The sequence below is a fragment of the Hyperoodon ampullatus genome (assembly GCF_949752795.1).
Source record: "Hyperoodon ampullatus genome assembly, chromosome: 2".
Classification (NCBI taxonomy): Eukaryota; Metazoa; Chordata; class Mammalia; order Artiodactyla; family Ziphiidae; genus Hyperoodon; species Hyperoodon ampullatus.
In genome coordinates this window covers 170,657,892-170,681,239 of record NC_136915.1, presented here as the reverse complement: position 1 = coordinate 170,681,239, position 23,348 = coordinate 170,657,892, and the positions used below count along the sequence as shown (strand labels likewise).

General features: G+C 39.2%; 2 protein-coding genes across 3 annotated transcripts in view; one reads left to right on the top strand and one right to left on the bottom strand.

Moving 5' to 3' along the window:
* Positions 1-2,194: 2,194 nt before the first annotated feature.
* Positions 2,195-3,316, bottom strand: METTL18 (methyltransferase 18, RPL3 N3(tau)-histidine; the record flags this gene model as incomplete). The annotated part of the gene is made up of 1 exon (XM_079697924.1): positions 2,195-3,316. The coding sequence occupies one exon, from the start codon at positions 3,314-3,316 to the stop codon at positions 2,195-2,197; it is 1,122 nt and encodes a 373-aa protein (XP_079554050.1).
* Positions 3,317-4,713: 1,397 nt separating this feature from the next.
* Positions 4,714-23,348, top strand: part of FIRRM (FIGNL1 interacting regulator of recombination and mitosis) — a gene marked incomplete at both ends in the record, with an annotated part of 52,411 nt that continues 33,776 nt past the window's right edge. The window contains 6 exons of one of the 2 annotated variants that reach the window (XM_079697344.1): positions 4,714-4,836; positions 8,438-8,465; positions 9,661-9,749; positions 11,335-11,439; positions 12,147-12,287; positions 21,785-21,950. In XM_079697344.1, coding sequence (XP_079553470.1) covers positions 4,714-4,836; positions 8,438-8,465; positions 9,661-9,749; positions 11,335-11,439; positions 12,147-12,287; positions 21,785-21,950 — 652 coding nt within the window. Of the gene's footprint in view, positions 4,837-8,437; positions 8,466-9,660; positions 9,750-11,334; positions 11,440-12,146; positions 12,288-21,784; positions 21,951-23,348 lie in introns of those variants that run through there. The other variant, XM_079697345.1, reaches the window with a different exon arrangement.

Here is a 23,348-nt window from a genome sequence, read left to right as displayed (position 1 = left end):
GAATTATCTTTAATGCCCAGGATTATCTAGTTCCTAGGACTGGGCTTCTGCTTTGACTCCTGCTGTTTTCACTGGACCCGCCTCCTGTTCAGGGCCTGTGTCTCTCCTACTCCTGGAGAGGCCTCCTAGATGACACCTCTTTAGGTATCTAATTTGTCATGGAGAACTGAGAGATACCTATTTGTCTCAAAATTATTGATGCTGACTATTGTTATGGGACTCTATCTAATGTTTTGTACCTCCTCAATTAGCTAAACCTGCTGTCAGGGCCTATTCTACCTTATCTAGCAGGTGGGTCTGGAATTGTAGCTGTGATACTTGCAGTAACAGTATCCTGGGTAAAAGCCTCTGACTACTACATGTCCTCTCAATAGCTACACCTGTACATTTACCTGATGGAATACAAATTATTTGATTATAAATGACTTTCTTCATATTATAGTTATATATATATATATATATATATATACACACACACACACACACACACATACACACACATATATGATATATATGCATTAGGGATTTATGTATAATACATATAATTTTTAATGATGTGTGTAAATACGTTTCTTTAACAATGACTTTCATTTTGGAATAATAAAAGGGTGCTAAGAAATATATGTGATGAAAAATAGACATTGTAAGACTACTGGGGTGGTGAAGAGTGAAGCTTTTAAAAAGATTTCAGTTCAGATTCTGATTCTGAATGTGAGGAATGTGATTGGGATCAAATTACTTACTTTCTTGAGTCTCAATTTCTTTTTTTTGTTGTTGTTGTTAATTTATTTTCAGCTGCATTGGGTCTTTGTTGCTGTATGTGGTCTAGTTGTGGTGAGCATGGGCTTCTCTCGTTGCGGAGCATGGGCTCTAGGCATGTGGGCTTCAGTAGTTGTGGTGCACGGGCTCTGTAGTTGTGGCTCGTGGGCTCTAGAGCACAGGCTCAGTAGTTGTGGCGCATGGGCTTAGTTGCTCCACGGCATGTGGGATCTTCCTGGACCAGGGCTCGAACCCATGTCCCCTGCATTGGCAGGTGGATTTTTAAATACTGCACCACCAGGGAAGTCCCTCAATTTCTTTATAAAATCTAGATAGTAATTATAACCTAATTCAGGGCTGTTACGAATATTATATGTTAGTATATGTAAATCTCTTCTACCCTGCATATAGTAAATGCTGAAAACTGTTAGCTATTATGATCATTATTAAAATGGAGATGATATATACTTTATAAGGTTATAAATATTAAGCAAGATATATACAAAGTGCCTAGTTAACGGATGTCCAGTAAATATCACATTTCATTGAATCCAAGTTGTACCATTATTTTAGGTACCTTCAAGAAGGAAAAAAATACTGCCAGCTGTACAATAATTATTAGACAGTAAGGTAGACCCCAATTTTAGATATGTTGTGTGAACATTTTTGCATTAGAATCAAAATACTTTTTCTCCCCTTCTTTGCCCTACTTAACTAGTGAAGTCTTTACTCCCCAGAATCTGGAATTCTGTTTCCTATTCTTTTTCCTCCTACCAAGACCCTAGGGTCTCCTACTTCCTTGGCTAAAAAGGGCTACAAGCACTGTAAGTTTTCTGTACCACCTTTATATTCTCTATCATGATTCCCCTTATTCCCTCCATCTTAATGTTGAATTCAACTGCTCAGCATTCTAATTCTTATTATACAAGATAAATGAATATAAACATAAAATAAAACAAAAACTTTTTCCTAGTTACCCAAGGCCTTCAATCTAATATTTAGATTCAGAAACATTTAGTGATGCATATGTATGCCTTTAGAATTAACAGCATGGTGATCGATCAGGCACTTCATGTGAACAGAAACTGACAAAGACTGGGAAGAAATTCAAACTTGAGGTAAGAAATGGCAGATTTTCCTGGGAACAAATTTATATGCCAAAGGTGGTAGAAAGGTCAAATAGAATGAAAGTGGAGAACAGAAAACTTTCCCACAAAATGATTTCCTAGGAGATCTTTTCAAATGCTGAGGAACACTATTTTTTCAGTCTCACCTAGCAAGTACAATGTCGCTAATATAGTTGGTCTCTTATTTGGATAAACAAAACTAAACAAACATCATAATTTCAGAAAAAAATAATAGCAAAGCAGAAATCAAACATTCAAAATAAGGTTTTGGTTATTTTGTTTATTTCACTTAGGATACTCAGTGGGCATTAACTGGGGTACTTAAAATTCATCTCAATTAGGAATCTCTTTAGTCCTTCATCAATTATTTCGAGTGTTCTCATCTCAAATACATTCCTTTCTTCAACAAACTTCTGAAAGAGATGAGTACCTCCACCCACACCAAAATAATGTGCTTTGCTGGCCAAAAGCACCCGTCCATTTTTATCTAACAAGCTAAGGAATGTTTGGTGCAAAGGACCATAATAATCTGGATTGTAAATGGTTTCTGAGGTAAGAATGAGATCATATTTTTCAAAAAGTTTTTCACTGCTTAGTAAAAGCTTACAAAACTCAGACCACTCCCCAGAAAAGAACCGGAATTTACATAGTTCTTGTGCTACTTTTGATTTCCTGCACCTTTTCACATCTGGTTTGTTTACATCATTTTCTTCATCTTCCGAAGTGGAGTTAGCCACTACATTAGGTAAGGTTACTTCATCAATCACCACGCTGTTATAATCTTGAAAATGAATTTCTTTGGCGCCTCCCTTGAATGCCATTATACCCAGCAACCCTGATCCACAACCAAGATCCAACACTTTTTTCCCAGCAAATTTCACTTTGGCCTTTGTAAAATATGCCAGGAGGTCAAAGGTACATTCCCAGATTTTTAAGCCTCCTTCATAAACACCTGTAATCAGATCAGAGTGAGAAGAAAAGCTTTTTGAAATGATGTTTTCTCCAGGGAAGTTCTCTTTCAACAAGATGGTTTTCACTACTGATATGTTCATATGCTGGAGACCTGGTAATGTTTCTATGACTTTATTTTCTAACACTTTCTTTAAATCTTTAGGCATAGCATGCTCTTTGGCAACTCTAAAGCAGGGCTGTTTTTCATGTGGCTCCAAGCTACTTGAACTGTTAGCTGCATTGAGTGAGCTGTCTGTATCTTGAGGGGCACCTGCATTTCCTGCTGACTTATGTTCCCACAAATGATCCTGAAGCAGGTCAAACTGTTCTGTAGAACACTTTTTGTCTCTGTGTGTACCTTTTTGTCTTTCTGAGACTGAAGACTCTTTTGAGGAATCTAGGGCCAAAGCTCCATCTCCAAGGGATGTTAATTCATCTTCCAGATGGTCTTCTATAGTGAAATTAAACTGAAAAGTCATTCTCTCATAAAATGCACACAATCGTTAAACTCAAAGGAAGATTCTTCAACTTCTGGATAGAACTGATGACACACACTGCTTCAATTCTGTTAGTTTTGCTGGAGGTCCATTTCTCTTTAGCAGCTTATAAACACTTACAAATATTCAGAGATATTTCCAAATGACTTTTAAGAGGTCTTTGCTCTTTTTTCAATTTAGCTCTGGAGAAAAAAAAGAAAATTGTTATTAAAAAGCAAAATGACACATTTTATGTAAATGTAATATTAAACAGTCCCCCGCTCCACCCCCAGCAGCTGCCTTTTCTATGAAAGCAGTGGAGGGACAGGGAGATAAAGAGACTTGGAAACACACACACCCTTCAGGTTTCAAAAGACAGAGAAGAGAATAAACCGTAAAAACAAACAAAATAACAGCAGCAGCAAGAACTAGAAATAACGTAAAGTCCAAAATTCTCAGGCAGGAAATGACAAGCCTAGCTATTTAGTGTGTTTCATCTGTCACGACCCTGCCCAAACATATTAACCTCCTAAACTGCCAGAATCTCTTCAGTCTGTTACCGTTTCACGTAACAGGACCTCAAGATTGTATTTTGATAAAGACGCATCCCTTTAAAAACAGGAACAGGTATGCTCTGATGTGTGTAAATTCATTCAGATGACCTCACTACAAACATTTCGCGGAGACCAGCAGCCCTAAGTGTACTGGGAGTGAGGTAACTGTGGAGTAATTAGTAAAGATTAGCTTGACACAGAATAAGGGCACTGAACTGTGCGGGGAGGTCCGTAGAAAATGGAAGCAACTTAATAAAGAGACTCTTCTCTGTATCTACTGGGCTAGACACTTAAAATATACCGTCTACTTCAATTTGCACAACAATTCTGGCAGGTGGGTCTTTATCCCCATTACATAGGATGTACAGAGCAGGGTCAACACATTAAACGGGTAGGAAGGCGCCTGTTTCTATCCCACTTCACCGCGGGGCTTGGAGTCATTTCTGGCTGTAAATCCCAGGTCAAACCCGACACCAGATGTGCAACCTCAAAGCCCTAAGGGACGGAGTGTAGCAAATCTGTGGACTCCCGGCCCTCACCTCCCCCAAAGCGTCTCAAAAGCAACATTACAGCAATCCAGACCTGTGGACGCTAGCTCCCCGGCGGTTCCCAGCTCCAGAGTACTCCGGCCAGACCCTCCCGACTGAAAGCGCGCACCAGTGAGTCGAGTCCTCCGCGGGCCAGACAAGCCCGGCTTTATTCCCAGTCGTGTGGGGCCCGGGCTCACTAAGGAAAGCGGCGCCCTTCCTCTCTATGGTTTTGGCTCGCAAGGCCTGCCGGGACAGTGGGCGTTTCCGGTTTTGGCTCTGCCGGGAGCGCTTCGAAGCTTTGGTCTTGGGCGAAAGCATGTCTCAGGAACGCGCTGTCCCGGCGAGCGCGGTTCCCCTGGAAGAATTAAGTAGCTGGTCGGAGGAGCTATGCCGCCGGGAACTGCCATCTGTCCTGCCTCGGCTCCTTATATCCTTCATTGTCACTTCCACCTAGAGAGGGGTGTGGGGCCTGTCTCCAACCTTCTCTCCTGTCTCATCACACCCGCTGCCGGGCCGTGTTGGGTTCTTGCGGCTTCAACCCTCTCCTTTCTCTGTTGATGAGCGAGATGAGTAAGCGAGGGAAGGAAGGGCGAGCGAGAGCCGTGGGTGCCGAGACCGAAGGCATGCCTGGCTTTGGCATCCGAAGGGCTCGCAGAGGTTTTCTGCCCGTGGTTTTGGCAGTGGATGTGGCGTTTTCTGCCATTCCTCTGGGCCTTTGAGTTGCTCTGTACGTGCAGTTAGGCGTGAATACTTTTCCATGGGGCGAGGGGAGCCGGGGGAGGCAAGGACTCAGACTTGAGCTGTAAGGTGAGCTGACTGGATGAAGTAGAGAGAGCGAGGTACTCTGAGCTCTCATCTCTAAAATGGGTGGTGAAAATGAATACCTTCCTCACTATTTTGAGAATCTAAAGGACGTAGTTCTGACATGGTGCCAAGTCTGTAAAAGATGTTCAGTAAATACAAATGTTCTTCCCCTCCCCTTTTTGAACCTCTTTCGGTTTATTGCTGGTGAGAAGGAGTTGCTTTCTTTGCTAATTGCTTTCATCTGCTGGGTGTGAGGTACTTAATGTCTCCGTTGTCCAGATGCAGGCCATTTAGTAGTCGAACCCCTTTTTGGTTGTAAATGTACCTGGAGTCCTAGCCCTTCATGTTAAAGGGTAATTTTTTTTTAACAGCTTTGAGCACATAAAACTACACTCAAAAGAAAAAAAGACCTTCACTTGAGAGAGTCTGAACGCTGCAAAAGTAATCTTTTACAGCTAAAGCCAAATGTAAATATTACGGTCACATAGAAATCATTCACCTGGGCATTGGCAAAGTACCACTTAGGTACCAAAGTGCTTTCTTAGTTATCGTGTAGATATGGAACTGCTGTCCTCAAGGATTTTTGATTTCGGTAACAAATAGCCATCCTCCTCCTCAAAAAATTTTACTAGGTACAGAATATTGTATGTACCAGGCAATGTTAGGCTTCGGGGGAACAAAGATAAGAAACACGGTTCCTCTTTTTCTTCTCAAGCTTATAAGGGGATTTCAATAATTGAAAGTCAAGCTTGTTTATTTTTTTTATTATTTATTTATTTATTTTTGGCTGCGTTTGGTCTTCGTTGCACATGGGCTTTCTCTAGTTGCCGTGAGCAGGGGCTACTCTTTTTTAAAAAAAAAATAAATTTATTTATTTTTGGCTGTGTTGGGTCTTTGTTGCTGCGCACGGGCTTTCTCTAGTTGTGGTAAGTGGGGGCTGCTCTTCATTGCGGTGCGAGGGCTTCTCATTGCGGTGGCTTCTCCTGTTAAGGAGCACGGGCTCTAGGCGCGTGGGCTTCAGTAGTTGTGGCACGTGGGCTCAGCAGTTGTGGCTCGGGGGCTCTAGAGCGCAGGCTCATTAGTTGTGGCACACGGGCTTAGTTGCTCCGTGGCGTGTGGGATCTTCCCGGACCAGGGCTCGAACCTGTGACCCCTGCATTGGCAGGTGGATTCTTAACCACTGCACCACCAGGGAATTCCCAAGCTTGTTTATTTACATCAAAAAAAAAAAAAAATCAACATTCCCACCTGGTTTTGCATCTCAAACTTAAAATTCAAAAGAACCCAAACCTGTTCTTCCCCCAGTCTTCTTCATCTAAATTAATGGTTTTACAAGCCAAAACCTTCAGTCCTCTCTCTCTCACATCCAATCAGCAAGTCATTTTGTTTCTGACCTCAGACTATATCTTGAATCCAAATGCTTATCTCCATCCTGGTTGCTACCACTCTTTCAAACCCGCATAACGTCTCACCTGAACTATTGTTAATAGCTCCCTTGCTTCTACTCACGTCCTCTTATAATCCATTCTCCAAAAAAAGTTCACAAAAAAGTGGAAAACATTGTTATTTCCTTTTTAAACCACTCCCTCCACCCCAGTGGCTTCTTAATAAATTAGGAATAAAATCTAAATTTTTACCTTCAAGGCTCCTCATGTTCTAAGCCTTTTCCTCGCTTACCTAGCTCACTACACTCTGTCCACAAATACATGAAGCTCACCTACCTCAGGATCTTCATTTTTGCTGATCCTTCAGCATAGTTTGTTCTTCTCTCAGCCTTTTGTCCATCTCATTATTCAGGTCTCAGCTGTCACGCCAGCAAGCCATTTTCAGCGTCCTCAGTCTTACGTGGTTCTCCCAAACCCAGTCTGTAATACTTATCTCATTGCCCTGCTCAGTTTTCTAAACAGCAGAAGTAACCTTAATGGAAATTATCTTGTTTACTTTGTTTCCTTTTTACTTTTCCTCACTGTACTGTAAAGTTCATAAAGGCAGGAATTTTGTTTTCTCCAGCACCTAGAATAGTGCCTGGCACATAGTAAGCATTCAGTGAAGGGCTAAAAAATATTGTCATGTTTTAAAACTGACTGAAAATCTCATTAGATAAAATTTTTTTTCAGCTTTTGGTTTTATTTCAACACTTTTTCTACAAATGAAAGAAATTTTCAGTAACTCCATCACCCAAACATAATTATTTTCATGTTTTGCATTTCACACGTTATTTTCCAGTCTTTCTCTTTTTGGGGGGGCCGCGCCGCTCGGCCTGCAGGATCTTAGTCCCCTGACCAGGGATCAAACTTGTGCCCCCTGCAGTGGAAGCGCGGAGTCTTAACCATTGGACCGCCAGGGAAGTCCCTTATTTTCCAGTCTTTACCTGCATGTCTGCATAATCATAACTTATGTTTAATTTTGGAAGAGGTTAGAATTTTTTTGACCTTTACTGAAATTTATCCACGAGGCAAATTCTACCCTACTGAACTAAAATGAGTTAATGACTATATCTCATTTTGATTGCTGCTGTAAGATATGTGTATGCAAAGTAAGATTTCAGAAAAAGAATCAATTCCTGTATTACTGTGACGGAGTTATGGCTTATTCATTTTTCTTATTCATTTTTCTTATTGACACATACTTTAATAATTCATATATTATTTTTACAGGAAAACATTCCTAACAATTACTCTGAATGGTATAAAAGTGTATAGTTTATAATGTGATTACCATTAACGTTTGTAATGAACATAGCATAATTTATTATGACATATTTGTAAGCTTCTATGTGCAGAAGAGTTTCTGTCTGATAAGGTGGTAAGATAGATATGCTAGTAACATGAAAAGAAGATAGGAGTTGACCAGTGACTTAAGACAGGTGCAAATAAAGTACTATAGAAGTGCTGAGGAGGAAGAAATTTCTGTTTCAAAAACCAGAAACCCATGGATTATTACAGACTGTTTCTCATCTGTCAGAAATAAGTCATAACTACACATAGTTTGAAAAGATAAGTTTATCCCTGAGCAATTTTGAAAACATTTCCTTAAAGTATTTTCATTATATTTCATTATACCTAGTAAGCATTACATTTTTTTACAGCAAAATTAAGCCAGTAATTTGAGTCTAATTTCAATCTCTTACTGATCATTGCTTAAACTTCAAGAAGGGTCCTTTTAAAATCTGTTCTCAGTAGTGAATATCTTACTGATACTAGTATCTTCCTTGATTTTTTTACTCTATGTATCAGCATTCTGACAGTTGGATTGAGCATATTCGTAAGTAAAATTATCTTAATTGTACGATTACTTTGATGTCTTTAAGGCCTGAGTCCCACATATCCCAGTTTCGTATTCCCTTTAAATTTAAATATAGTTTCGTATTCCCTTTAAGTTTATTCTTCCTATTGTAGCGTTACAGCCTTTGTAATCTTCAGTTACTTAAAATGACCAAATTACTTCAAATTACAGTACTTAAATTTTTAAATTCCATTTTGGATAGATACCAAAAGTGTTCTGTTTGATTATGTATAAGCACATTGTAAATTTTAAATGTTAGTTGTTAAACTGGTTAGACCAATATAAAACATAATTTGCAGTCTACTTAATAACTTTCAGCTTCTTAACATGTTTAGTGTCAATTAGAAAATACTTTCTAATTACAAAAGGCTGATTGTTTAGGTATGAGAAATTTGTCATTTGGAAAAGTTGACTTTCTTCATCTGTCTTCATTAATCTTACTCGACGTAATTTATTTATTTAGTTAGGAGGAGAGGTAGAGAGTTAAGACTATCCTACAGAGTTTACTCATATATTTTGAGTTTTCTATTTACATTTCACTTGGTTGTGGAATATTTGTTTATAATCTTGAATCTGTGCTGCCTGTGGGGTCTGATTTTTTTAAGGAACAGTTACTTTTTATCCTGTGTATGAGAGTTGTACATATTCATTATAGAAAATTTGTAACATGCAGAAAAACAGAAAAGATAATAAAACAGTCATTAATCTGAAATGTTTAAGATTTTGGCATAGGACATTCTCATCTTGATTCTATATACTCCTGCCAGCCTATCGGTTATTCTTTGTATATACATGTTTATATATATTAAGATTGGAATTACACTATTTGGAAGTTTTTTCATTTTAGCTTAATGTATTGTGGGCATTTTATCATGGTTTTAAACAATCTCTAACAATCATTTTAATGATAGCAGATCCTATTCAGTAGATGTACCCACATCCATTAACTGATCTTCAGTTGCTGGACACATACATTGTTTTTTTAAAATTTTTCTATTATTTCAAGTTGTTTAATTGTTAATAGTTTCTCTACATAGAATATGGCATTTTGAAACTGTACAAAGCTTTTGATTGCTAGTATGTACATATTCTCGAATCTGGGAAAGGGTAGTGACCTTTGTTGGCTGACATGACTTAATATTGCTACAAAATATGTTACTGTTTTCCTTTATAGAAATTCTGAAAATTATTGTAGAAATGTTTTTACCTCATATGAACCACCTGACATTGGAAGAGACTTTCTTTTCACAAGTGCTGCCAAAGGTATAGTACTATTATTATCTTAATCAATTTACTTGTTATAAAGGCTGTTAAGATCTGGCCTCGGTTTTAGACCATTTATTCTTAATTTCTTAATGTATCACTTTTTTTTTTTTTTGGCTGCACCACGAGGCTTGTGGGATCGTAGTTCCCTGACCAGAGATTGAACCCGGGCCCACAGCAGTGAAAGTGCCGAGTCCTAACCACTGGACTGCCAGGGAATTCCCAATGTATCACATATTTGAAATACAAATAAAATAGTTAAAAATAGATCTTATGTGAGAATGTGATGGTGTTAGTATGATCATTAGGTGATTAAAAAAACATTTTCAGAGAGTATGGATCCTTTACTAATTGAATTTACATTATTTGTAGTTGGTTTTAAATACTCTTGTATTTTAAAGCTATTCATTGAAAATTGGGATGGATGATGAAGTTAGTTAAGTCTCTTTCTTTATCTTCTCTGTAGAATTTATTAGTAATTGTTAAATTTCATTGTCTGGAAAAATGGAGCCAAAATTTATTAAAGAAGTCTTAGAATAAAAATGGCTGGAATATTGGTAAAATCAAGTAACTTAAAAGAAAATATCAGATTCACCAACTGCATTGTTACCTTTTAGATATATGTGGTATACCTTTTCTCTGAAAAGCAGAGTCATAACTTTTTTTTTTAATCGTGGGAACTAAACATACTTTGGTGACAAAATGAAACATTTTTTTTATGATAACGTATCTCTTACTGGAATGGATTTCTAAGTTTAGCTTTGAAACAATTATCAGAACTCCTTTTACTCATATTCACTCAATTCTGTATCTAAAAAGTCTTTTAAAATTTGTTCTTGACCGCCAAAAAAAGATCCAGCTAGTATATAGATGAAAACGAGATGGTGAGTGTTAACAAGCTTATGGGAAGCAGTACCCTCTTTAGCTACAGTGTGTTGCTGACTATGGTTATTCTTGTAGTGTAGTGTTTAGGCCATTTAACTTGTTTAGAGTATTAAGATCTTAGGTTGGCTAATGTTTCACAGACAAAAGCACTTATTTCTGAGGTCACGTACTATGTCTCTAACCCAGGAATAGTATTTTGAGTTGGTCAGAAAGGGGAACTGGTTAGAAAACAAGTGAATAGGTAATTCAACACAAATTCATTACCACTACCAGAAAATATCCTTGTAAATGTTCACATGGATGTTGATTGGTTAAGATCATCATCTTTTATTTATTTAACTGTAAGAGTAGCACTTTTGTTACATCACCAAAAAGTGAACTTTGAGTGATCTTTTTTTATGGATGTTATTAAGTAGATTCAAATCACAGAAATGGAAGACAAATCAATTTTTATTGGAGGCTTGTTTTTTTTTAAGGAGATTCTATTGTAGAAAAATAGGATACAAAAAATAGAAATACTGTAGAAACACTATACAAAATATGTTTTTTATTAACTTTATTGGTGCAGTTGTTACACTAGACAATATCCCGTAGCTGTTAATAATGCAAAATCAAATCTAATTTATTTCTTTAAAGATATGCCTTTTCCTTTTTTAGTGACTTCTGTTACTACTGTTTATGACCTGCTTTGTTTTCACAGACTGTGAGATTATTTGATGACATGATGTATGAGTTAACCAGTCAAGCCAGAGGACTATCAAGCCAAAATTTAGAAATCCAGACCACTCTAAGAAATATTTTACAGGTATGTCAAATATATTAGAAAGGAGGGTGGGAGAGCTTAAAGAGTGTAAGATATTAATTAACTTTGTATTCTCTATATAATGCCCCAATGCTAGAATTAAATTTATAGAACTAAAGATATAAAGATATTGCAAAAAACATAAATTCTGAATTTCTTATACAATTTCATGCTTAGTAAATATCTAAACTCGTGTAAGAAGACAAGTAATCGAGATAGCATGCCCTACCTGTAATTCTAAAGCGTATGTGTAGAACACCTGCCATATACTTCGATGTTGTGGGTTAGGATTCCAACTTCTTCTTTTTTTTTTTTAACCAAATGGCTAGCCAGTTTTTTTTGTTTTTTTTTCTAAGATTTTTTCGATGTGGACCATTTTTAAAGTCTATATTGAATTTGTTACAATATTGCTTCTGTTTTTTAATTTTTGTTTTTTTGGCTATGAGGCATGTGAGATCTTAGCTCCCCAACCAGGGATCGAACCTGTACCCCCTGCGTTGGAAAGCGAAGTCTTAACCACTGGACTGCCAGGGAAGTCCCTAGCCACTTTTAATATTTATAGTTCTGACAGACTGAAGTTATGTGTAAAGAGGAACAGATAGAGGGTCCATTTTGCTCACTGCTGTATCCCTAGCACTCAGCATATTGTCTGACACCTTTTAGGTACACAGAAAATATATTCTGAATGAAACTTCTTTCCATATTTCCAGACAATGGTACAGCTATTAGGAGCTCTTACAGGATGTGTTCAGCATGTCTGTGCCACTCATGAATCCATCATTCTAGAAAATATTCACAGTCTTCCCTCCTCAGTCCTACATGTAATCAAAAGTACATTTGTACATTGTAAGGTGAGTGATGGGTCTAAGTACACTTTATTATTTTTTTTTAACATTTAAAAAAATTTTTATTTCTGGCTGCGTTGGGTCTTTGTTGCTGTGCGCGGGCTTTCTCTAGTTGCGGTGAGTGGGGGCTACTCTTCGTTGTGGTGCGCGGGCTTCTCATTGCAGTGGCTTTTCTCATTGCAGAGCACGGGCTCTAGGCACCTGGGCTTCAGGAGTTGTGGCTTGCGGGCTCTGGAGCGCAGGCTTAGTAGTTGTGGCGCATGGGCTTAGTTGTTCCGTGGCATGTGGGATCTTCCTGGACCAGGGATCAAACCCGAGTCCCCTGCATGGGCAGGCGGATTCTTAACCACTGTGCCACCAGGGAAGCCCTAAGTACACTTCAAATGGCCTAGAATCCATGGGCAAAGGGGCTGACTTTGTGGTGCTTATAGTGTTTGTTCATAAATTTACATTTTAACCTATATTATTGCAGTGCATTTTTCCATAGAACAAAGAGCATGTATGTAAATATTTGTTTCAAAATAAGTAGTTTTAAAGAAATCTTAAAAAGGGGGCTCTTGCAGTTTTGTTGTTGTTGTTGTCTTATTCTGTTTCCTCTTGATAAGGAAAGAAGTGATACAGATTTGTGTCAAGTCACAAGGATCCTCAAATATTTCTGTCATGGCATTGGTGGCTTAGATGAATTGCTTAACAATTAGGTGCCTATAAAGGGACACTGACCTTTATTTAGTCCTGAGACAGCTTTAAACCACAAAAGCTGGCCTAGGATTTGTGGGTCACAGGAAGTTTTGATAATGCTGTTTGTTGGGTGAATGAAAATTGCTGGTTAACTAATGCTTCCCTTTGGTAACAGGGTACTGAAATGTCATGCACTGGACCTAATGTTATTTAGCTCCCTTTCAGTTCTATATTTGTAAGATCTTGGAAGTCAGAAATCATATTTTATACATACCTGCATCTCTCAAAGTACACTATATATAATGGAGGTTCACTAAACATTTGTTTAATGAATGAATATGTCATTCACTAAGAATCATTAAATTTTTTTTTTTTTTTTTTGCTGGTGAGAATTCTTTTCTCTAATTGAAGTATAGTTCATTTACAGTGTTGTGTTAATTACTGCTGTACAGCAAAGTGATTCATTTATATATATATGTACCTTACTCTTTTTTAATATTCTTTTCCATTATGATTTATCGTAGGATATTGAATATAGTTCTCTGTGCTATACAGTAGGACCTTGTTATTTATCCATTCTATATATGAAAGCTTGCATCTGCTAACCCCAACCTCCCACTCCATCCTTCCCCCAACCCCCTCACCCTTGGCAACCACCAGTCTGTTCTCTGTGATTCTGTTTCATAGACAGGTTCATTTGTGTCATATATATATATTTTTTTTAAATAAATTTATTTATTTATTTTTGGCTGCGTTGGGTCTTTGTTGCTGTGCGTGGGCTCTATCTAGTTGCTGCGAGTGGGAGCCACTCTTCATTGCGGTGCGTGGGCTTCTCATTGCAGTGGCTTCTCCTGTTTCAGAGCACAGGCTCTAGGTGCGCGAGCTTCAGTAGTTGTGGCTCGCGGGCTCTAGAGCACAGGCTCAGTAGTTGTGGCACATGGGCTTAGTGGCTCTGCGGCATGTGGGATCTTCCCAGACCAGGGATAGAACCCATATCCCCTGCATTGGCAGGCGGACTCTTAACCACTGCTCCACCAGGGAAGTCCCTGTGTCATATTTTAGATTCCACATATAAGTGATATCATATGGTATTTGTCTTTCTCTTTCTGACTTCACTTAGTCTGACAATTTCTAGTTGCATCCATGTTGCTGCAAATGGCATTACTTTCTTTTTTTATGCCTGAGTAGTATTCCATTGTATATATGTACCACATCTTCTTTATCCATTCATCTGTTGATGGACATTTAGATTGTTTCCATGTCTTGGCTATTATGAATAGTGCTGCTATGAACATAGGCATGCATGTATCTTTTTTTTTTTAACAACTTTATTGGAGTATAATTGCTTCACAATGGTGTATTAGTTTCTGCTTTATAACAAAGTGAATCAGTTATACATATACATCTGTTCCCATATCCCTTCCCTCTTGCATCTCCCTCCCTCCCACCCTCCCTATCCCACCCCTCCAGTCGGTCACAAAGCACCGAGCTGATCTCCCTGTGCTATGCGGCTGCTTCCCACTAGCTATCTACCTTACATTTGGTAGTGTATATATGTCCATGCCTTTCTCTCGCTTTGTCACAGCTTACCCTTCCCGCTCCCCATATCTTCAAGTCCATTCTCAAGTAGGTCTGTGTCTTTATTCCTGTTTTACCCCTAGGTTCTTCATGACATTTTTTTTCTTAAATTCCATATATATGTGTTAGCATATGGTATTTGTCTTTCTTTTTCTGACTTACTTCACTCTGTGTGACAGACTCTAGGTCTATCCACCTCATTACAAATAGCTCAATTTCGTTTCTTTTTATGGCTGAGTAATATTCCATTGTATATATGTGCCACATCTTCTTTATCCATTCATCAGATGATGGACACTTAGGTTGTTTCCATCTCCGGGCTATTGTAAATAGAGCTGCAATGAACATTTTGGTACATGAGTCTTTTTGAATTATGGTTTTCTCAGGGTATATGCCCAGTAGTGGGATTGCTGGGTCATATGGTAGTTCTATTTGTAGTTTTTTAAGGAACCTCCATACTGTTCTCCATAGTGGCTGTACCAATTCACATTCCCACCAGCAGTGCAAGAGTGTTCCCTTTTCTCCACACCCTCTCCAGCATTTATTCTTTCTAGATTTTTTGTTGATGGCCATTCTGACTGGTGTGAGATGATATCTCATTGTAGTTTTGATTTGCATTTCTCTAATGATTAATGATGTTGAGCATTCTTTCATGTGTTTGTTGGCAGTCTGTATATCTTTGGAGAAATGTCTATTTAGGTCTTCTGCCCATTTTTCAATTGGGTTGTTTGTTTTTTTGCTATTGAGCTGCATGAACTGCTTATAAATTTTGGACATGAATCCTTTGTCAGTTGCTTCATTTGCAAATATTTTCTCCCATTCTGAGGGTTGTCTTTTGGTCTTGTTTGTGGTTTCCTTGCTGGGCAAAAGCTTTTAAGTTTCATTAGGTCCCATTTGTTTATTTTTGTTTGTATTTCCATTTCTCTAGGAGGTGGGTCCAAAAGGATCTTGCTGTGATTTATGTCATAGAGTGTTCTGCCTATGTTTTCCTCTAAGAGTTTGACAGTTTCTGGCCTTACATTTAGGTCTTTAATCCATTTTGAGCTTATTTTTGTGTATGGTGTTAGGGAGTGATCTAATCTCATACTTTTACATGTACCTGTCTAGTTTTCCCAGCACCGCTTATTGAAGAGGCTGTTCTTTCTCCACTGTACATTCCTGCCTCCTTTATCAAAGATAAGGTGACCATATGTGTGTGGGTTTCTCTCTGGGCTTTCTATCCTGTTCCATTGATCTATCTTTCTGTTTTTGTGCCAGTACCATACTGTCTTGATTACTGTAGCTTTGTAGTATAGTCTGAAGTCAGGGAGCCTGATTCCTCCAGCTCCGTTTTTGTTCTCAAGATTTCTTTGGCTATTCGGGGTCTTTTGTGTTTCCATACAAATTGTGAAATTTTTTGTTCTAGTTCTGTGAAAAATGCCAGTGGTAGTTTGATAGGGATTGCATTGAATCTGTAGATTGCTTTGGGTAGTAGAGTCATTTTTACAATGTTGATTCTTCCAATCCAGGAACATGGTATATCTCTCCATCTATTTGTATCATCTTTAATTTCTTTCATTAGTGTCTTATAATTTTCTGCATACAAGTCTTTTGTCTCCTTAGGTAGGTTTATTCCTAGGTATTTTATTCTTTTTGTTGCAATGGTAAATGGGAGTGTTTTCTTGATTTCACTTTCAGATTTTTCATCATTAGTGTACAGGATTGCCAGAGATGTCTGTGCATTAATTTTGTATCCTGCTACTTTACCAAATTCATTGATTAGCTCTAGTAGTTTCCTGGTAGCATCTTTAGGATTCTCTATGTATAGTATCATGTCATCTGCAAACAGTGACAGCTTTACTTCTTCTTTTCCGATTTGGATTCCTTTTATTTCCTTTTCTTCTCTGATTGCTGTGGCTAAAACTTCCAAAACTTATGTTGAATAAGAGTGGTGAGAGTGGGCAACCTTGTCTTGTTCCTGATCTTAGTGGAAATGGTTTCAGTTTTTCACCATTGAGGATGATGTTAGCTGTGGGTTTGTCATATATGGCCTTTATTATGTTGAGGAAAGTTCCCTCTATGCCTACTTTCTGCAGGGTTTTTATCATAAATGGGTGTTGAATTTTGTCGAAAGCTTTCTCTGCATCTATTGAATTGATCATATGGTTTTTCTCCTTCAATTTGTTAATATGGTGTATCACGTTGATTGATTTGCGTATATTGAAGAATCCTTGCGTTCCTGGAATAAACCCCACTTGATCATGGTGTATGATCCTTTTAATGTGCTGTTGGATTCTGTTTGCTAGTATTTTGTTGAGGATTTTTGCATCTATATTCATCAGTGATATTGGCCTGTAGTTTTCTTTCTTTGTGACATCCTTGTCTGGTTTTGGTATCAGGGTGATGGCGGCCTCGTAGAATGAGTTTGGGAGTGTTCCTCCCTCTGCTATATTTTGGAAGAGTTTGAGAAGGATAGGTGTTAGCTCTTCTCTAAATGTTTGATAGATTTCTCCTGTGAAGCCATCTGGTTCTGGGCTTTTGTTTGTTGGAAGATTTTTAATCACAGTTTCAATTTCAGTGCTTGTGATTGGTCTGTTCATATTTTCTATTTCTTCCTGATTCAGTCTTGGCAGGTTGTGCATTTCTAAGAATTTGTCCATTTCTTCCAGGTTGTCCATTTTGTTGGCATAGAGTTGCTTGTAGTAATCTCTCATGATCTTTTGTATTTCTGCAGTGTCACTTGTTACTTCTCCTTTTTCATTTCTAATTCTATTGATTTGAGTCTTCTCCCTTTTTTTCTTGATGAGTCTGGCTAATGGTTTATCAATTTTGTTTATTTCTCAAATAACCAGCTTTTAGTTTTATTGATCTTTGCTATCGTTTCCTTCATTTCTTTTTCATTTATTTCTGATCTGATTTTTATGATTTCTTTCCTTCTGCTAACTTTGGGGTTTTTTGTTTCTTTCTCTAATTGCTTTAGGTGCAAGGTCAGGTTGTTTACTCGAGATTTTTCCTGTTTCTTAAGGTGGGATTGTATTGCTACAAACTTCCCTCTCAGAACTGCTTTTGCTGCATCCCATAGGTTTTGGGTCGTTGTGTCTCCATTGTCATTTTGTTTCTAGGTATTTTTTTATTTCCTCTTTGATTTCTTCAGTGATCACTTCGTTATTAAGTCATGTATTGTTCAGCCTCCATGTGTTTGTATTTTTTACAGATCTTTTCCTGTAATTGATATCTAGTCTCATAGCATTGTGGTCAGAAAAGATACTTGATACAATTTCAATTTTCTTAAATTTACCAAGGCTTGATTTGTGACCCAAGATATGATCTATCCTGGAGAATGTTCCATGAACACTTGAGAAAAATGTGTATTCTGTTGTTTTTGGATGGAATGTCCTATAAATATCAATTAAGTCCATCTTGTTTAATGTATCATTTAAAGCTTGTGTTTCCTTATTTATTTTCATTTTGGATGATCTGTCCATTGGTGAAATGGGGTGTTAAAGTCCCCTAATATGAATGTGTTACTGTCGATTTCCCCTTTTATGGCTGTTAGTATTTGCCTTATGTATTGAGGTGCTCCTATGTTGGGTACATAAATATTTACAATTGTTATATCTTCTTCTTGGATCAATCCCTTGATCAGTATGTAGTGTCCTTCTTTGTCTCTTGTAATAGTCTTTATTTTAAAGTCTATTTTGTCTGATATGAGAACTGCTACTCCAGCTTTCTTTTGATTTCCATTTGCATGGAATATCTTTTTCCATCCCCTCACTTTCAGTCTGTATGTGTCTCTAGGTCTGAAGTGGGTCTCTTGTAGACAGCATATATATGGGTCTCGTTTTTGTATCCATTCAGCCAATCTGTGTCTTTTGGTGGGAGCATTTAGTCCATTTACATTTAAGGTAATTATCGATATGTATGTTCCTATTCCCATTTTCTTAATTGTTTTGGGTTAGTTATTGTAGGTATTTTCCTTCTGTTGTGTTTCTTACCTAGAGAAGTTCCTTTAGCATTTGTTGTAAAGCTGGTTTGGTGGTGCTGAACTCTCTCAGCTTTTGCTTGTCTGTAAACGTTTTAATTTCTCCATCAAATCTGAATGAGATCCTTGCTGGGTAGAGTAATCTTGGTTGCAGGTTTTTCTCTTTCATCACTTTAAATATGTCCTGCCAGTCCCTTCTGGCTTGCAGAGTTTCTGCTGAAAGGTCAGCTGTTAACATTATGGGGATTCCCTTGTGTGTTATTTGTTGTTTTTCCCTTGCTGGTTTTAATATGTTTTCTTTGTGTTTAATTTTTGACAGTTTGCTTAATATGTGTCTTGGCATATTTCTCCTTGGATTTATCTTGTATGGGACTCTCTGTGCCTCCTGGACTTGATTAAGTATTTCCTTTCCCATATTAGGGAAGTTTTCAACTATAATCTCTTCAAATATTTTCTCAGTCCCTTTCTTTTTCTCTTCTTCTTCTGGAACCCCTATAATTCGAATGTTGGTGCATTTAATGTTGCCCCGGAGGTCTCTGAGACTGTCCTCTGTTCTTTTCATTCTTTTTTCTTTATTCTGCTCTGCAGAAGTTATTTCCACTATTTTATCTTCCACATCACTTACCTGTTCTTCTGCCTCAGTTATTCTGGTATTGATCCCATCTAGAGTATTTTTCATTTCATTTATTGTGTTTTTAATCGATGCTTGATTCATCTTTAGTTCTTCTAGGTCCTTGTTAAATGTTTCTTGCATTTTGTCTATTCTGTTTCCAGGATTTTGGATCATCTTTACTATCATTATTCAGAATTGTTTTTCAGGTAGACTGCCTATTTCCTCTTCTTTGTTAGGTCTGGTGGGTTTTTACCTTGCTCCTTCACCTGCTGTGTGTTTTTCTGTCTTCTCATTCTTCTTCTCTTACTGTGTTTGGGGTCTCCTTTTTGCAGGCTGCAGGTTCGTAGTTCCCGTTGTTTCTGGTGTCTGTCCCCAGTGGCTAAGGTTGGTTCAGTGGGTTGTGTACGCTTCCTGGTGGGGGGGACTAGTGCCTGTGTTCTGGTGGATGAGGCTGGATCTTGTCTTTCTGGTGGGCAGGTCCATGTCTGGTGATGTGTTTTGGGGTGTCTGTGGCCTTATTATGATTTTAGGCAGCCTCTCTGCTAATGGGTGGGGTTGTGTTCCTGTCTTGCTTGTTGTTTGGCATAGGGTTTCCAGCACTGTAGCTTGCTGGTCGTTGAGTGAAGCTGGGTGTTGGTGTTGAGATGGAGATATCTGGGAGATTTTCGCCGTTTGATATTCCATGGAGCTGGGAGGTCTCTTGTGGACCAGCGTCCTGAAGTTGGCTCTCCCACCTCAGAGGCACAGCCCTGACTCCTGGCTGCAGCATCAAGAGCCTTTCATCCACACGCCTCAGAATAAAAGGGAGAAAAAGTAGAAGGAAAGAATTAGTAGAAGGAAGGAAGGAAGGAAGGAAGGAAGAAAGAGGAAGAAGGAAGGAAGAGAGAAAGGAAAGAAAGAAAGGAGGGAGGGAGGGAAGGAGGGAGGAAGGAGGGAAGGTAGGACAAAAAGATAGAGAAGATAAAGTAAAATAGAATAAAGTCTGATAAAATGTAATAAAGTTATTAAAATAAAAAAGAATTATTAAGAAAAAAAATTTTTAAAAAAAGGATGGATAGAACCCTAGGACAAATGGTGGAAGCAAAGCTGTACAGACAAAATCTCACACAGAAGCATACACATACACACTCACAAAAAGAGGAAAAGGGGAAAAAATCATAAATCTTGTTCTCAAAGTCCACCTCCTCAATTTGGGATGATTTGTTGTCTATTCATGTGTTCCACAGATGCAGGGTACATCAAGTTGATTGTGGAGCTTTAATCCGCTGCTTCTGAGGCTGCTGGGAGAGATTTCCCTTTCTCTTCTTTATTCTCACAGCTCCCAGGTCTCAGCTTTGGATTTGGCTCCGCCTCTGCGTGTAGATCGCCGGAGGGAATCTGTTCTTCGCTCAGACAGGACGGGGTTAAAGGAGCAGCCGCTTCGGGGACTCTGGCTCACTCAGGCGGCGGGGGGAGGGAGGGGTACCGAGTGCGGGGCGAGCCTGCAGTGGCAGAGGCCGGCGTGACGTTGCACCAGCCCGAGGTGCGCCGTGCGTTCTCCCAGGGAAGCCGTCCCTGGATCCCGGGACCCCGGCAGTGACGGGCTGCACAGGCTCCCCGGAAGTGGGGCGTGGACAGTGACCTGCGCTCGCACACAGGCCTCGCGGCGGCGGCAGCAGCCCCAGCGTCCCACACCCGTCTCTGGGGTCCGCGCTTTCAGCTGCGGCTCACGCCCGTCTGTGGAGCTCCTCCAAGCAGCGCTCTTAATCCCCTCTCCTCACGCACCAGGAAACAGAGAGGGAAGAAAAAGCCTCTTGCGTCTTCGGCAGGTCCAGACTTTTTCTCATACTCCCTCCCGGCTAGCCGTGGCACAACTAACCCCTTCAGGCTGTGTTCACGCCGCCAACCCCATTCCTCTCCCTGTGCTCCGACCGAAGCCTGAGCCTCAGCTCCCAGCCCCGCCCGCCCCGGTGGGTGAGCAGACAAGCCTCTCGGGCTGGTGAGTGCCGGTTGGCACCGATCCTCTGTGCGGGGATCTCTCCTCTTTGCCCTCCGCACCCCTGTGGCTGTGCTCTCCTCCACGACTCCGAAGCTTTCCCCCTCCACCACCCACAGTCTCTGCCCTCGAAGGGGCTTCTAGTGTGTGGAAACCTTTCCTCCTTCACGGCTCCCTCCCACTGGTGCGGTCCCGTCCCTTTTCTTTGTCTGTGTTTATTATTTTTTCTTTTGCCCTACCCAGGTACGTGGGGAAGTTTCTTGCCTTTTGGGAGGTCTGAGGCCTTCTGCCAGCGTTCAGTAGGTGTTCTGTAGGAGTTGTTCCACGTGTAGATGAATTTCTGGTGTATCTGTGGGGAGGAAGGTGATCTCCGTGTCTTACTGTTCCGCCATCTTCCCCTCCTCCATGTATCTTTTTGAATTATAGTTTTGTCCGGATATATGCCCAGGAGGTGGATTGCTGAATCATGGTAATTCTATTTTTAGTTTCATGAGGACCCTCTGTACTGTTCTCCGCAGTGGCTGCACCAACTTACATTCTGATGCTATTCTGCACCCCATGTTTTGCATATGCTCCCCACCCACCTACTCTCTAAAAGCATTACATTTATGAGCTCTGATAGAATGAATTAAAATAAATTTGGCTCTCGGGTTTTTTATGATTTGCTTTTTCTCTCGTTTTTATTTCTTTGTGATCAGAATAGCGAATCTGTTTATTCTGGGCGTTTACACCTAGTCTCAGACCTTCTGCAGGCTCTTTTCAAGGAGGCCTATTCTCTTCAAAAGCAGCTAATGGAACTGCTGGATATGGTTTGCATGGACCCTTTAATAGATGAGAATGATGACATTTTGAATATGGTAGAAGGTGAGTGAAAAAAACTTACTACTTAGTATATGATGTATATTGACTGTAAACTGTATATCAGTTAAATTATTGAACCCAATGTTGTTTGTAATGATTCATGATATTATGTATAAAAAAATTTAAATCCTACCCAATAAACTTTTAATCTCTTAAATTTTAGGTTTTGTAAAATTGATATTTGATGAATTAACAGATTTATATATTTAGTCAATGTTCAAAGTAGGTTGTTTCTCCACAATGATTAACAAAGAAAGTTATGCAATTTTATACCCTCTAAAGTAGTCCAAATTCTGAAGCAGTAGCTTTCAGTGTTTTTAAACCATAACTTCATAGTAAGAAATGAAGTTTGCATTTCTTCCCAGAACACATATAATTATATCCTTGTATGTATGTTTGTGAATGTGTATGTATATACTACATTTATTTATTGTACTTGAAATAACATATTCTATTATAGTCTATTTCATTTTTAAAGAATTGCTGATTGCTACTTTATTAATTTCATCACTTACCAATGGATCATGGCCCAGAGTTTGAAAAGCAGTACTCTAATGAAAAGATTGCATTCATAGCTTCAGCATAAAGAGAGTAAGGTGGTTTTGTGCAGTATTATCAGGTATCTTTTGCTCTGTAACAAACCAACCCAAAAATCTATTACATTAAAGTAACTACTAGAGAGTTCCCAGGCCGCCCAGTGGTTAGGACTCGGTGCTTTCACTGCTGGGGCCTGGGTTCAATCCCTGGTCTGGGAACTAAGATCCCGCAAGCCGCATGGCATGGCAAGAAGGAAAGAAAGAAAGAAAGGAAAAAAGAAAGAAAGGAGGGAGGGAGGGAGGAAGCAGAGATGGAGGGAAAGAGAGGGAGAGGGAGAGAGGGAGGGAGAGAGGAAGGAAGAAAGAAATCAGGCAACTACTGTTTCATTTATTCATGATTCTGAGTTAGTGTTTTAGGCTGGGCTCAGGTAGAACAGCTTTCTCTGCTTCACATGGTGTAACTGGCTCACTCGTGTGTTTGTGGTCACTGACCTCACTCATGGTCGTTTGTCGGCAGAGGGAGAGATAATGTCCTGAGCCAGTCCCATGTAGCCCATCATGCAGCAGGTTAGCCCAGGCTCAGCTACCTGCTGATGGCCTCAGGGATCCTAAGAGCAGCAAGAGAGGTCAGGCCCCAGTGTGCAGGCACGTTTGAAGTCTCTGTTTGGTTTATGTTTATTTTGTCCTGTTGACCACAGCAAGTTATGTCGTGAAGCCCAGGGTCTGTGGAAGCAAACTGACTAAGAGCATGGACACAGAAAGGGGGTTTATTGTGCTCATTTTAACAAATAATCTACCTCAGGCAGAGTACAAGCCTTAATGAGTACAAATTCATTTGCTTCTTCCTTGTTAGGTTTTCTTAGCA